Source organism: Apteryx rowi, unplaced genomic scaffold (genome assembly GCF_003343035.1).
Source record: "Apteryx rowi isolate R43461 unplaced genomic scaffold, aptRow1 scaffold_549, whole genome shotgun sequence".
NCBI classification, from domain to species: Eukaryota; Metazoa; Chordata; class Aves; order Apterygiformes; family Apterygidae; genus Apteryx; species Apteryx rowi.
The window spans coordinates 361,133-374,692 of record NW_020450815.1 but is presented as its reverse complement, the minus strand read 5'-3'; the positions used below and the strand labels follow the sequence as shown (position 1 = coordinate 374,692).

The window sequence follows — 13,560 nt, the reverse complement described above, 5'->3', positions numbered from 1 at the left end:
CCTCCATAATTGATGCTTTTATTTCACAATAAAAAGTCTCATGTCTTTTCCTTTATCATTTTCAAATGTATGTTTAGACAGAGCAGAAGGTGGTAATTGTGTTGTGGAATAAGAGTTCAAGCATAAATGTATTCAGCATTTCCTGCTCTTGAAATAATCTACATGTAGAGAAGCCATAATTGTCTGTGGGGAAAGACCTTTGTGTTGGATGCGTAGGTGTTGGTTTAGATAGTTGGTTTAGCATGAAATTATAATGCAGTAATTTTTATGTGAAGACTGATTTTAAGTCTTAGGCTAGCCTAAGTTACAATAAAGTTTTCATTGTCCGTGTAATTTAGTAGAAGCAAAATTGAAGATTGCCTTAGATCTATCAAAATCAGTAACTTCCTCTGTAGTTTTTTAAACTTGTATTACAGGATTCTCTTTGAAGTGTAGCTTAATTTCCTTTTGCTTCCTTTATATGCTCTTTTGTGCCAGGGAATCAAGGGAGAGGGAAGCAAGATGTAGCCTGTTTAAATGACTCTAACAGAATTAGAGGTACAGCAACGTCTTTCAGTGTTAACTTTAGATATCGACATGTGCATGCTGTGTGTCAGCAGGGAGTTGAGCCCGTAGGTTCTAGTTTCATATGTATTTTGCTTACTGGATCTCKCTGGACAAAAGCAAGATAGGCACACTGGCAATTTTTTCCAAGCTCAAGTGATCAAGGAAAAGCAAATAACCTGAGACTTTTTAAAAGGTATGTTTGGTTTTGGTTTAGGGTTTTTTTAGGGTTTTTTACTCCCTTGTGAATATCCTGAGCTTTTGGGATTGCAGTTCCAGCTTTTCCTCCATGTCTAGAAAAATCCTTTTTCAAAATCCTCAGGCTCTCATGAAGGCAGGAGAGCACAGGGCTTCTGTGCACCTCTGTATCCTTCTCTTAAAGGAGGTGTCCCGCAATGTGGGGAGGTGCTCAATGACCATTGCGTGGGAATTACGTGCAGGGTATGCATGTCGTGTCCCAGGGGTGATTTGCCCTTATGATGATTTCTGGGTTGAATTGGCTTAAATGGCTTTCTTGAAATTACGAGGGAAACGTTTATGCTAAAGCAGAGGAGGGAAAAGCCTATTCAGCCGTCCCACCATAAATAAACTTTGGCGTTGCCCCATTTTTCAGCTGTTAGTAATACATTACTGCTCAGAGATGTTGTACAGCATGCTTTCCTCTTTCATATTGTTTTCACTCAAATGATGAGCCACTTGCTGCTCAAATGCRGGAGCATTCAAACAGGCAGGAACTAAGGGCCATAGGGCAGAGTTCCATCCACAGATAAAAAGCATAGTAAGATAGTACAAGGAACTAGCATTTACAGCTAGAACCCCAGTTTGATCCCCAGAAATGTTCTGATTGTTGGGTGTGGGATTTTGTTTTTTGGTGTCTTGCTGAGGCCGTAGCCCCAAAAATAAGATCCAAATTCAGATTCTAAATGAAAAGTTCAGAGAGTGAAGTCTCAGATTCATTTCTAGAGCTACTGAAAAAGATATTTCCCCTTTTGAACAAAAAATACCGATTAAATTGATAGTTGATCTCTTTAAGGCTTAGATTTGTAAATGAAATACATTAACAATATATATATTTCTGTCTTTGCTTGCTTGTCTCAACCATGTATTAAAACTGCAGTAAATATTCTGTAGTTGGGAAAAATAGAGGTTTAGTCAGCAGCAATTTTTGCTATAATTAATATCTTTATAGTTTTTTATTCTCTTTATAATTTAATACAATTTAATAACTTAATGTAATTTTATAATTTATTCTCTTTAAAACATGTTTCTGTATTATTAACTATCCAAAAAAGACTTTCTAAACTGCTGTATATTTTAATCATTGAAGAATTGTTATTATGAGGAAAGAAGAAACCCTACAAAAGTACTAAAATATTTTCTCTCTGGTTTGTATAACCAGGGATTTAGAATAGTTTCAGTTTTCAGCAACTGAAGTCCATGATGTTAAAGAAGTTTTATTGGAAATGAGTTTAATTTTATTTATTTTTATTTCTTGACTTCATTTTCCAAGGAAAATATAAAATCTCCATGAAATGTGGTTTTGTTTCAGTTTTGTCAAATATCTGCATACACCAAAAATCACACCCTCCTTTCCACCACCACCTCTCCTTTTGCTTGTTTCCTTGCTTCGCTTTCTCCTACACACTCTTTAGCCAAGCATTGTTTTGCTGGAAGTGGTAAGTCATATCTTTGCTTGAGAAAGATCATGTCCTTTAATCTTAAGAACAACTTTCTCAGGGAATTCACAGCCTGTCAGAGGACATGTTGTTTAAGAAAAATCATGAGAATTCAACTGCAGGTTAGTTTATCATCCCAGAAATTTTGCTCTGTTTCCAGTTTTAAATGGAAGAATGAAAAAAATGAAGAAACCTTTGCACATGCAATAATGGAGTCTTTGACATGACAAAGTACCTTCAGCGTGGCTCAAACGTTTTTGCTTTCTTCCTTTTTCTGATAACTGGTTTTCGCGGGACCAGCTCCAATCCTCTGTTTTGTCCATGAAAAACAGCTGCGTTTAGGAAGATCATGAAGTTGTAATTGAAATCAGAAGTAACCCAAGACAAGAGATCTCTTACGTGGCTGAGCAGCCAATACAAGGGTGCTTTTTTCTTCAAAAGTGGGTAGASATGAATAAAAAGTGCAAGCAAAACCAGTAATCAATGGATTACACCTTGTAATAACCTGTCAGTGTTTAAGTAGTTGTTTCTGTCTTGCAGCAATAAAGTACAACATATAATGGATGAGATGATCACAACAGAAAGGGAGTATGTTAGATCCTTAGGATATATCATCAACAACTATTTTCCAGAAATGGAAAGAACTGACTTACCTCAGGATTTGCGCGGGAAGAGGAACACTATCTTTGGGAACCTGGAGAAGCTCTATGATTTCCATTGCCAATACTTCCTAAAAGAGCTGGAGCGCTGCCGAGATTTCCCACTGTGTGTCAGCCACTGCTTTCTCAAACATGTAAGTCTTGTTCTCAAAGGAGGATACGTCCTTCAAGCCTGACATTCTGAGTTAACTTCAAACTCTGTTGGATTGGCTGAATTACATTTCTCAAGCTGTGCCATGACAAATGAGGACTACATGTGTAAGAGTGCAGGTTCCCCCTTTCAAAAGGGAGCTAAATGCAACTCCTGACCATGTTTACTTGTTTCTAATAGGTAAAGCATCAAATTGTTGGGGATTTTCTTTTTATGCATCTGCTCTGGATGTGTGCTTAATGCAATAGATTTTTAGTAGGAAAGGTAGCGTATGTGTGGCAGGTATGATATGCATATGGATTTTATACATGTAGTTTTAAGATGGAGCTTGTACAAAGCTGGCCTTACAGCTTGCCTATGATTTTTGGATATGCGATAAATGATTCTGTCTCCAGCTTCCTTTTGGCTTAACTGTTATGCACAAACATTTTTCAGTAAATGAAAAGTGATTCAAAGGCGCTTAGAGAAAGTAAAATCAGGTATTAAACATTTTGCTGTTTGAAATATCATGTCACTCTTCTTTCTTATGTACAATCTTGATTTTGGCTTACTCTGGAGCAAAAGGTGAATTAGGAGAATTATAACCTTATTTTAAGCAGGTACAGAAACTTGAATAGGAATTGCAGTCATACTTGAACCAGAACCAGGCATGCAAAGGAACATGGATTAGTTGAAGTGCTGGTCCTTCTCATATCTGTGTCTGCCCAGTGGCAGCTATACAGAGGAGTGAAATGGCCAAGAATTTGGTGATTTGTATCAGGATGCTTCCTGCCTTGCTGAAATGCTGGCCTCAAAATGTTGAACACTCTCTCCTACCCTCACATCTCATCCCCAAATTTTTTTTTCTTTTTTTGGAGAAAGTGGATAGTTATTGCTGAATCTGCAGAAATTGGCACTAAACTCCCATAAAAGCTTTTTATTTTTCTGAAGTCACAAGTTCCTATTTATTTCATGTTTACCATGCAATGATACAATTTGTAGCAGCTTCTGAAATGCCTGGAGCAATTAGGGTGTTATGGCTTAAGCAACTAAAAGAGCAAGGCCCTCTGACAAAGAAGATGGAGTTGTGGTTATTGTTTGCATCCCCTGTTGAGCATCATGTTTGGTTTGATTGGAGTCTCTCATTGTGTTTTCCTTTTGATGGCAAACAGTGCACCATCTTTTGCCCTTTCCACACCCCATATCTCTTTCTAATCATCTAGTATTAGTGTGTAAGACTTGCGATAAGCCCAAGGTTTTCCCCATATAGTAATAAGCATAGCAGAGAATTCTCCATCAGAGGTTTGGCTGTGACCCAGTTTTGGTGAACACTGAGTTTAAGTGAATGTTTCAACTGACAATGCGTGAGTTGCTATGATGTGGTTATTGTCCATCCAGCTTAATTTTTGGCCAGTTCAGATTTTTCCTCTTAGGTATACACTCCATTGCCTTCTCCAGTACTTCTGGAGTACTACACTGTTTCATGATGTCTGAGAAAGTTAATAGGTTTCTGCTGACTGGAATTAGTGGGGAATGCATCAGTTTTGGTGAGGTTCTTAACAAGGAGGCTTCTGAAAGCTGAGGTGAACTCTGACTGCTTTGCATATTCCCTGAATCTTTTTGCAGATTTATTTGCTTGGGTTTTTTTAACTGGAAAAAATCTAATGACAGAAAGGAACTGACTAACAATATCTTCTCCACATTTTTAGGAAGAACAATTTGGCATGTATGCTTTATATAGCAAGAACAAGCCACAGTCGGATGCCTTGCTAACCAGCCATGGAAATGCATTCTTTAAAGTAATTACTGTCTAGTTTCTCACTTCGTGTAAATTGCATGATCATCACTTACTGATTTTAAAGCTGTTCAGGAAACATAGTTTAGCAGTACTTACCCATTTCTATTACTTCTGCAGAACAAGCAACAGAATCTGGGTGATAAGATGGATTTGGCCTCCTATTTGCTGAAGCCCATTCAAAGAATGAGCAAGTATGCACTTCTACTGAAGGACATGATCAAGGAGTGTATGAAGACCCAGGAGCAGGAACTCAGTGACCTGAGGGCTGCTGAGGAGATGGTGAAATTCCAGCTGCGCCATGGAAATGACCTGCTTGCTATGGATGCCATTCAAGGATGTGATGTAAGCATTTTTCAACTGTTCCTTTGCCGTTCGCTTGACTTTTCTGCTGCACTTTTTACTCTAAGGTAGCCTGTGACTAGGCAACACAGAAAGGAGTGTTGAACCACCTATGATTTGTACTGCTCTGGGGCCTGCATGACTGCAAGTCATGGGTCAAAAGCCCAGAGTGCTCAGTGCTGTACACCATAATTAAGAAAAAAGTGGTGGCAAGGAAGTCAATGCCTATCCTAAAATGCTTCTGCTTGCAGGACGTGTAGCAGAGCCCCAAGACAGGCTGCACGACTCGAATTGCATGTGAGCATGATGAAGGGACACCTGAACTTTTCAATAATCTGATCAGATCTGAAAGCAGTTCTAGCACATTCACATTACTCTATTTTAATCAGCAGTGCAAATGCAGCTGTGCTGGATCAATATCCGGAGCAATGTGTCCCCACAGTGTTATGCCACGTTTACTTGTAACTCAGCTTATTTTCATCTCTGAGGTAGACATACTATCCTCTCCTCCTTCCTTGCACTTGGTGAAATCAATACCACATTCTCTGTCAAAACATTGTCATTTTCTCTCAACAGGTCAATTTGAAAGAGCAAGGGCAACTACGATGTCAGGAAGAGTTTATTGTTTGCTGTGGAAGGAAGAAATATTTGAGGCATGTCTTCCTCTTTGAAGATCTTATCTTATTTAGCAAGACAAAAAAGATTGATGGGGGATATGACATCTATATGTACAAACAGTCATTCAAGGTAAATTAAATCTGTTGTCTTGTTAGGCAAATGTGTATAATGTGCCATGCTCCTTTCTCAGGAGCCTGCCACGAACAGGACTGTGTTTTCCTTAGCAGTATTGAGTGAAGGGAGTTAGCATCCTGCTGTAAATTGCATTACAAGTCATTTTTTGTTATTATTGTTCTAGGGAAAAAATAAAGAAGCTGTTCTTTCAAAGTTTGGAGAAGCCCTGAGTAATCAAAATATGCATATTCTGTTACCTATTTTATGTTGTAAATGTATAAAACACACAAAATGTTCAAGTGTCTTATTATTTGCACAGCAAGGAGTGTTTGGGAATATACAAAGTCCTAATCTGCAGTCACTTGGATTAAGAATACAGTCATGTCCACTGTTTGTGGATCCTGGTTTGCCAACAGTCTTACAGATATGCATAACTAAGTGCAGGCTTAAACTGCTGTAGTGAATTGGGGCTGTAACTGGAGTTTATCTTGCAAGTGTTATGCCAGCTGATATGTCTTCAACTGGAAGAAGTAGAATTGTGACTCAGATACCACATCCTGTGTTACAGACTCAGTTTAACTAACTGACTGCAATTCTCTGATCATTAAAGGATGCATGCTGTCTTCTAGTAGCAGCATTGCTGTGTTTTCACACTCTTTAGGAGGAGATCATACGTAAGGCAAACTGCTGATACTTGCGAAAGCAAGTCAGCTGGAAGCACTCACAGCTTCATTGCCAAGAAATCAAGACAAGCAGGTTTTTCAATTGAAATGAATGACATAAGGAAATTAGTCTGTTCTATTTGTCATAAACATTGAATTGTTTTTATCTTTCAGACTGCTGAGATTGGAATGACGGAAAATGTTGGAGATAGTGGTCTGAGGTTTGAAATTTGGTTTCGAAGCAGAAGAAGACCCCAGGATACATACATCCTTCAAGCAAACTCAGCAGAAATTAAAATTGCATGGACTGAAATCATAGGAAGGATTCTTTGGAGACAGGCTCTGAGCAATCGAGGTATGCAAAATGTGTAAAGGTGTTTCAGCAGGTAACTTCTTGTTCTAGGTAGGCAGACTAACCTCTCACAGGGTGAAATAGATCTTATATATCTTAAGCCAACAGCAATCTTCAGATTAAACAAGGCACACTGGAAAACAGCTACAGTAAATGGCATTCAAAAATAGTTACGGCTCAATACAGTTTTCTCCTGAAGTTTCAGAAATTTTAGTAGGACCCTTTACTTAAGTTACATAAGTATGGGGGATATTTTATTTTAAAATGCCATGCTTAAATATGTAAAGGTGTTTACTTTCAGATACCTGTGTAAAGTAAAAGGTTGGTTTTAGTATTGCCATAGCCAGTAATGATGCTTGTTAAAGGTAAGCTGCAGGACTAGAAATTGGACTGTTATCTTTTATTTGGTTCTATGTAATTTGATCAAGACTTCTTTTGGAGAGATGTTCAGACTGGCAAAAGTTAGGAAAGCACCTGAACTTTAGAAATATCTTATCATGTGAGGGCTTGTTCTTTCCTGATTATTGACAGTCTCACATATGAAAGGTAGACACTTCCTCCTGTTAACTGAAGGGCAGAGATTTTAAATGTTTATCAAATTTGAGATTGAGGTTAGGCAAGATAATCATATTGATTTAATACTCCTTTGTATGGAAAGGAAAAGGGAGCCTCCTGGCCCAACAGCTGCTTCTTCACTCTCCTGCCACCTTCCTTGCTTCAGTTTTGGTGCTTATCTGACCCCACAGTGTACCACCAGTTCCTTGATTTAATAGACCAGTTTTCTGTTATCTTAGGCATGTCATGAAATGCCACCATGATTTTAGAAATAAGAATCCTCTCAGTTTCTTCATTCTCAATTCTGTCTGTTCTGCAGTCTTTTAGAAAAAGATGAGGCAGAATCAGAACTTCAAAAATTCACTCTTTCCTCTTCCATCACCTCAGACACAAAACCTTTCGTTAGGAAAATGGGAAACAAAATGCTGCTTTAGTTTTAGGCCTCCTTTATAAGCATTAAGAAAGAGTATAATTTCCATTCTTTTCTGGAAAGAAACTGTTTATCAGCAGTTAAATACTTCACTTAGAAAATCAGAAAAGAATGCTGAGGAATGATCTTAAGGAGCTGAACCTGTGTGACAAATGCTTCCGTGAAAATAATCCAGGGCAATATTTAATTTGTATGAGTTGTCTAGCCTTGTCAGCACAGTATGTCCTCAGAAACGTTCCACACAGAGCGGGATCTGATTTTTGTGATCCTTGTGAGGCATGGTTCGGTCTTTTTTTTTTTTTTTTTTTTTTTTTTTAATGAATGAACGAACGAACGAACAAATTGTTATTTTGAGGAAGACACAAACCAAAAAGAATGTCCTTTTATGATCACTTAGGAATCTTTTAAGGTCACATTCCTCATAGCAATACAGGGGATAGAAAAGCTGGCAGTGTCTCCACTCCCCAGGTAGAGATACATCAGTGGAGGGATCTTTCTGGTTTAACACCTTCTGTGCTGAAAGTCATCAGGTCAGTCTTTTTCTGATGCACAGCTCAAGTCTCTAAACAGATCTCCCCTCTGATCTCCCTGTGATTTCCAGAGGGAGTTCTAGGAGCCCTTCATGTTCCCCTGCCTCCCACTCCAAATTGTCTACTTGCCTAAGACTGGTACTGTTCTTCTCCAGTTCTCCCACACTTCACAGTGTATATACATGCTGGATGCATCTGCTTGACAACTTTTCCACCATTTTCAGAAACTGCAATTGCCTACTGGCTCACTGGTCTTGCAGCTTTTCATTGACCCTGCACATTTGACTGTGCCATCTCTTCCTTGGCTCTGCCTTCAGCAGAAAGTGCATTGTTACTTACTTCTGGCAGGGATTTCAGAAAAGATTGCATTTACCTTGCTCCAGGCAGGAATCGAGGGCAAATAAACACCATCTTCTCTTGCCCTCTTTTTGGCAGCACCAAAATGTTTCTTTGGTTTAGTTGAGAGGCTTGTTGGCATGCATGTCTCTCAGTTTTCCGTAGAGGACCTCTTGTGTCGTGCCCAAGAGATATCACTACCTCTTGGTAGTTGTTCTAATGCAAATACTGAAATATAAGTCTTGTTAGTACAAGCCTAACTCTTGGTTATTACTTTTGTTCAGTTAAAGGTGGTGATTTCTGCTTTGAAGTTCAAATTAGCTGATTGGTGAAACATAATGTCTTGAACACTGAGTAAGCTATAGTGGTAAAATCATTATATTGTTTCCCTTTAAGAGAAGTCTTTAGCTTGTTAAGAGATGACAAAGCAAGTTTGTATTACGAGTGAAGTAACTGGGAAAGATGCAATTGTGTTGGTATGTATGGGCCTGAGAGGGGGCGAGAAGGGGAGAGCAGCATCCCTGAATTCTCTTTTATAATCCTGAAGAAAATAACACAAAAAGCAGTGAGGTTCAGGAACACTTGGTCTTGCTATTTTCTACTTAATAAATGTCTGGAAGGGAGTCATTCAGTTGGTAACTACAGGAAGCACCTGATAGATGAAGATATCCTATTTCTTCAGTAAATCTTCAAAGAGCTGCCAAATATTTATGCATGTACAACTTCCATTTTAGAACTCCGAATACAAGAGATGGTATCCATGGGAATAGGCAATAAACCTTTCATGGATATCAAACCCAGCGAAGCAGCCATAAGCGACCGAGCAATTGACTACCTCATGAAGGGAACAGGTATGATGCCATACAGACACTTTGTTTTTCTGCATCTGGGTCTGGTCAGAAGACAACTTTGAATAGTTATTTCATATCCTTTCTTTCTTTTCCAAGAAAGTTGAGAATAGGGTATATCACTGCATTTCTTCTTCCCTTGTCAGAAGAGTAGCAAGATAGTCCTGGAACTGAAAAGAACTTATCTCAGTTTATTAAGATTGCTTTGAGCAGTAGGTGATATTTGGTCAAACGTAATTCTCAGTGTTGCTCCTGATCTTGTTTTCAAGATAACATTCCCTTCACTTTTTCCATAATGACCAAAATGTCTTGTTTTTACAGAGTCAAGATCTCGAGTGTCAATAGCAGTGTCCTCATTTGACCATTCCACACCATTCAAGAGACCGCATTCTACTATCTCTAGTAGCAGCACATCATCTTCCAGCAGCCAGTCATCTTCATCTATTCTAGGTTCACTGAACCTGCATGTCTGCTCCAGCCTATCTCATTCAGGCTTGCTAGGGCTACCCTTCTACCACTGGTCATGTGATATTAGAAGCTGCGTTGAGGAAGATGAACTGGAGCAGGAAACGGGAAGCCAGCCTTCAATGAGTAAGTGGATTTCAGCCTTTTGCTGAAAAGGATATTTTTCACGTGGTAGGTCTGAACAGATTGCTGCATATATCCGTCAAGGGACGCATTTGGGGACACTGAATAGCACAGCTATGTGTTAATGAATTATGATTTCTGATTTTAAGGTATATCATTGCTCCAATTAACTATATATCATGTAGCAGTAGCAACAAAGACAGCTCCTGGTGCACTCCAGAGGCCTCACTGTTGCTCAGACATGGGCAGAGTTGCTGCCATGATCCTCATGTCACTCCTGAGGCACCATGTCGCTCCTGCTTTCAAAAACCATCACTATCCTCCATATTTGGCTTTTGCAGTACATGCATTGTAACGACAGTGTTTCATCGGTGTTCTGTGGTGTTGAATGAGTAAATAATGCAAGTCCAAATACTTTGTCTTTTATGGTATTGACCTCCAGTCAGATTGTGTTTGGAGGTTTATGTTCAGTTTGGGACAGTAAGGGTCTTAAGATTTTGGAAACTGGGAGTTTACTTTCCTGTGTTGTGTTGAAGTAGTTTGTGCTAATTTACGATGCATTTCCTTTTCATTACACATATTTATTTATTTATTTGTGCTCTTTTTTCTGCTTATAGTCACAGAGAGTTCAGAATCATCTCAGTGCACCTCAGGTGAAAGTGTGAGTGGTTTTAGCATTTCTGCCCATTCTGAGTCCCATCTTCCTACAGAGACATTTTTGGATGAAGGTGTTAAAAGTGCTAGTTCCAAATACTCCTCACAGTGCATGTCTCCTGTTCTCCTTGAGAAGAATCCCAGATCAAAGTACAACAGCCAGTATGTTACAGCTGTAAGTACTGTGTTGTTGGCAAAAAGCCAGTCTTTCTTTAAGTATTTTATGCTTCTACTGTTGATAGATTTAAAACCCCTCTTTCAGAGTTAGTTTTGAAGAAATTGGAAATTTTAGTCCAGCTAAGACAGTCAAATGTTTGGGGKTTTTTTTTCTGTCTACCTGAACTTACTTAAAACAATTTACTGATACAAATTTCTACCTTCAGTTACCTTTGTGCTTTGAGTGACTTCCTTGAGTACAAGATACGTTGCTTGAGTAACAAAACATAATATATCTTACGTTAATTCTTGGTGTAATTCATTACATGAGTGCTAACATTTATCTTTTTAAGTTATTTTATTGGCCCTATTCTGCCACCCTGTTTTGTTTTTTTTTTTTCCTGGGAACGGTCATATACTTCAGTTAGACTTCTCATGACAGAAGTGTGTGGCCAGTGTGAGGATGGCAGAGTCTGAGCTCATGAGTTTGGTTTAAACAGTTGAGACAACATAACAGGAATAAAGCATCTTGGTGCTGACTGCAGTTTAGCAGAGGTGTTGAGATAGTGCATCTCCTGGCTAAAACGAAGTTGTCTGACAGCACTGCACTCTGTGTGCTACTAGACAGACTTTTCAAAGAAGGAGAATTTATGAAAGTGTCCAGTTACAAGAGACATGAATACATAGGAGCGCATGACTACACAGAACAGCAGTGCTGATAAAAACCCTGAATGCCAAATGGGCAGTCGCTTCTTAACAGCTGCTACAGCTTGTCGTCAGGAAGAGAGCAGTGCTGGATTTATTCTCTGTTCGACCAGCTCCTCCTAGAACCTGGAACTTGAGCCAAGGCATTTCTGCCTGTGGAGCTACATGTACCATTCAAATAGCCTTTGTGTGCAAGTAAAGAATATCTGGACCACCGGTATATTTAGAGTTACAAAAGAGAGCAAAATGGGACACCGTCCAATGGGATGTGCACCCAAACGGGCCAAAGCTTAAATGTCACTTGGTTCCAAGGAGATTCTCAGTTAATCAGAACACAACAAACACTCCAATGTTAACGCAAGTACCAGTGGTTTTAACAAGACAGTTCATAATGGATGTTAATTAAAATGCTGAAACAAATAGGAAGTCAAAGACTGAATGCTGCTAAAGTGAGTGCTAGTCAGTCAGAGCAATTAACTCTTTAAAGTTAATTCCCTAATGCATGAATTCTAACGTAAGGCACAGGCCTATTTAGTCTGTAATAAAAATCTATGTTACCACAAGGACTTTGGTGGCAGTATAATCCCATTTTATATCCCCACAGTTTTGGGTCCCCTGAAGCTTGCAAGTCTCTGTGAGGATAAATAAAGTATATGATGTGATGATATAATATGACTCCTGGATCCTACAAGCCTATGAATTTAGAGTCAAAACGGACATCAGCCCTCTGACTACAGTTTGATACATCTGTGTATACTAGCATTTCTCTGCATGTGTCTGGCTAGATAGCCAGAAATACAATCCTGCCAACCTCAGCATTGGAATTTCTGAATAACTGAGTGCACTGCAGTCACAAGATAGTACATGTTTGCATGCATGTAAATGTGACTCTGGCCAAGGTCTGCATTTCTAAACCATTCAAGGAAGTAGGCAAAGTAAAAGAAATCATTACTATTACAAAGAATAATACTATTTTATAAGGGAATAGGAAGGCACAGTGTTAAGACAGTTTCTCTTTATTAGTCATATGTGTAGGTAGAATAGTATTGCTATTCCCAGCTTGTAAGATTTGTTTTTTATTAAAAGCTTCAGTAGATCTCTGTTGCACATACCTGGCAGTAGAAGGAGTGGAGCCCTTCATTTTGGATTAGACGAGGGCTAATGTGCCAGCCAACATGGATCCAAGGCAGAGATACTCTATTCAAGTAGTCCTCTGTGCAGTCTGTACCCAGAGATTGCTCTATGGGATCCTTCTTCATTCCAGGCATCAGCAGTGACGCATGTAAACTAACTTTCCTGGCCAGCCAGCCAGCAGTGAAATCACAACCACTGCGTTTGAGTTACTGCAGCCAAAGCGTGGCATACATTGTGTGTGTTAGTTCACAGCAGTCCTGTAAGTTTGGGGTGGCAGTGGTGTAGAGCTTGGCGTTGACTTTTACATACACTGAGGTTTATGTGTTTCCTCAAAGTGCCTCTGCTTTTTGGCTGAGATGTTTTTATCTCTCTGCTTCTCCTACTATGTTAAAGGAGCATGTTTCTGAAAATGGGGAAATTTCCTGGTCAAGAGACTTTCTGTCCTGAGGTACCAATTACACTCCTCCGGTGGCACCAGAGGATGCCACAGCCCTGTGGCTGCRAGGAAGGGAGTGCTTAGAAATGCTTTTATAACCGCTCCATGAGCAAGGGAAGGTTATATGATGCATGCCTACACCAAAAAAGATTCTTGTGAGCTTTTTCTACATTAATGTGCTCAGGTCATTCCCATTAAGCAGTCATGTTGCCTTTAAGTATATTGCCCTCCCTTTGCCATCAGAACGAAGCCTCTCAGGTACTGCGTCTTAGCAGTAGTTTGACTGAAGGCATAAAT

At 39.3% G+C, this 13,560-nt stretch overlaps 1 protein-coding gene across 1 annotated transcript in view; it reads left to right on the top strand.

The window, feature by feature from the left end:
* PLEKHG4B (pleckstrin homology and RhoGEF domain containing G4B) overlaps positions 1-11,892 on the top strand; it is a 45,001-nt gene extending 33,109 nt beyond the window's left edge. Inside the window, exons 15-23 of the mRNA XM_026081385.1 lie at positions 2,760-3,012; positions 4,718-4,807; positions 4,924-5,148; positions 5,722-5,892; positions 6,714-6,894; positions 9,477-9,593; positions 9,912-10,181; positions 10,796-11,007; positions 11,749-11,892. Coding sequence (XP_025937170.1) covers positions 2,760-3,012; positions 4,718-4,807; positions 4,924-5,148; positions 5,722-5,892; positions 6,714-6,894; positions 9,477-9,593; positions 9,912-10,181; positions 10,796-11,007; positions 11,749-11,892 — 1,663 coding nt within the window. The remainder of the gene's footprint in view (positions 1-2,759; positions 3,013-4,717; positions 4,808-4,923; positions 5,149-5,721; positions 5,893-6,713; positions 6,895-9,476; positions 9,594-9,911; positions 10,182-10,795; positions 11,008-11,748) is intronic.
* Positions 11,893-13,560: the final 1,668 nt, after the last annotated feature.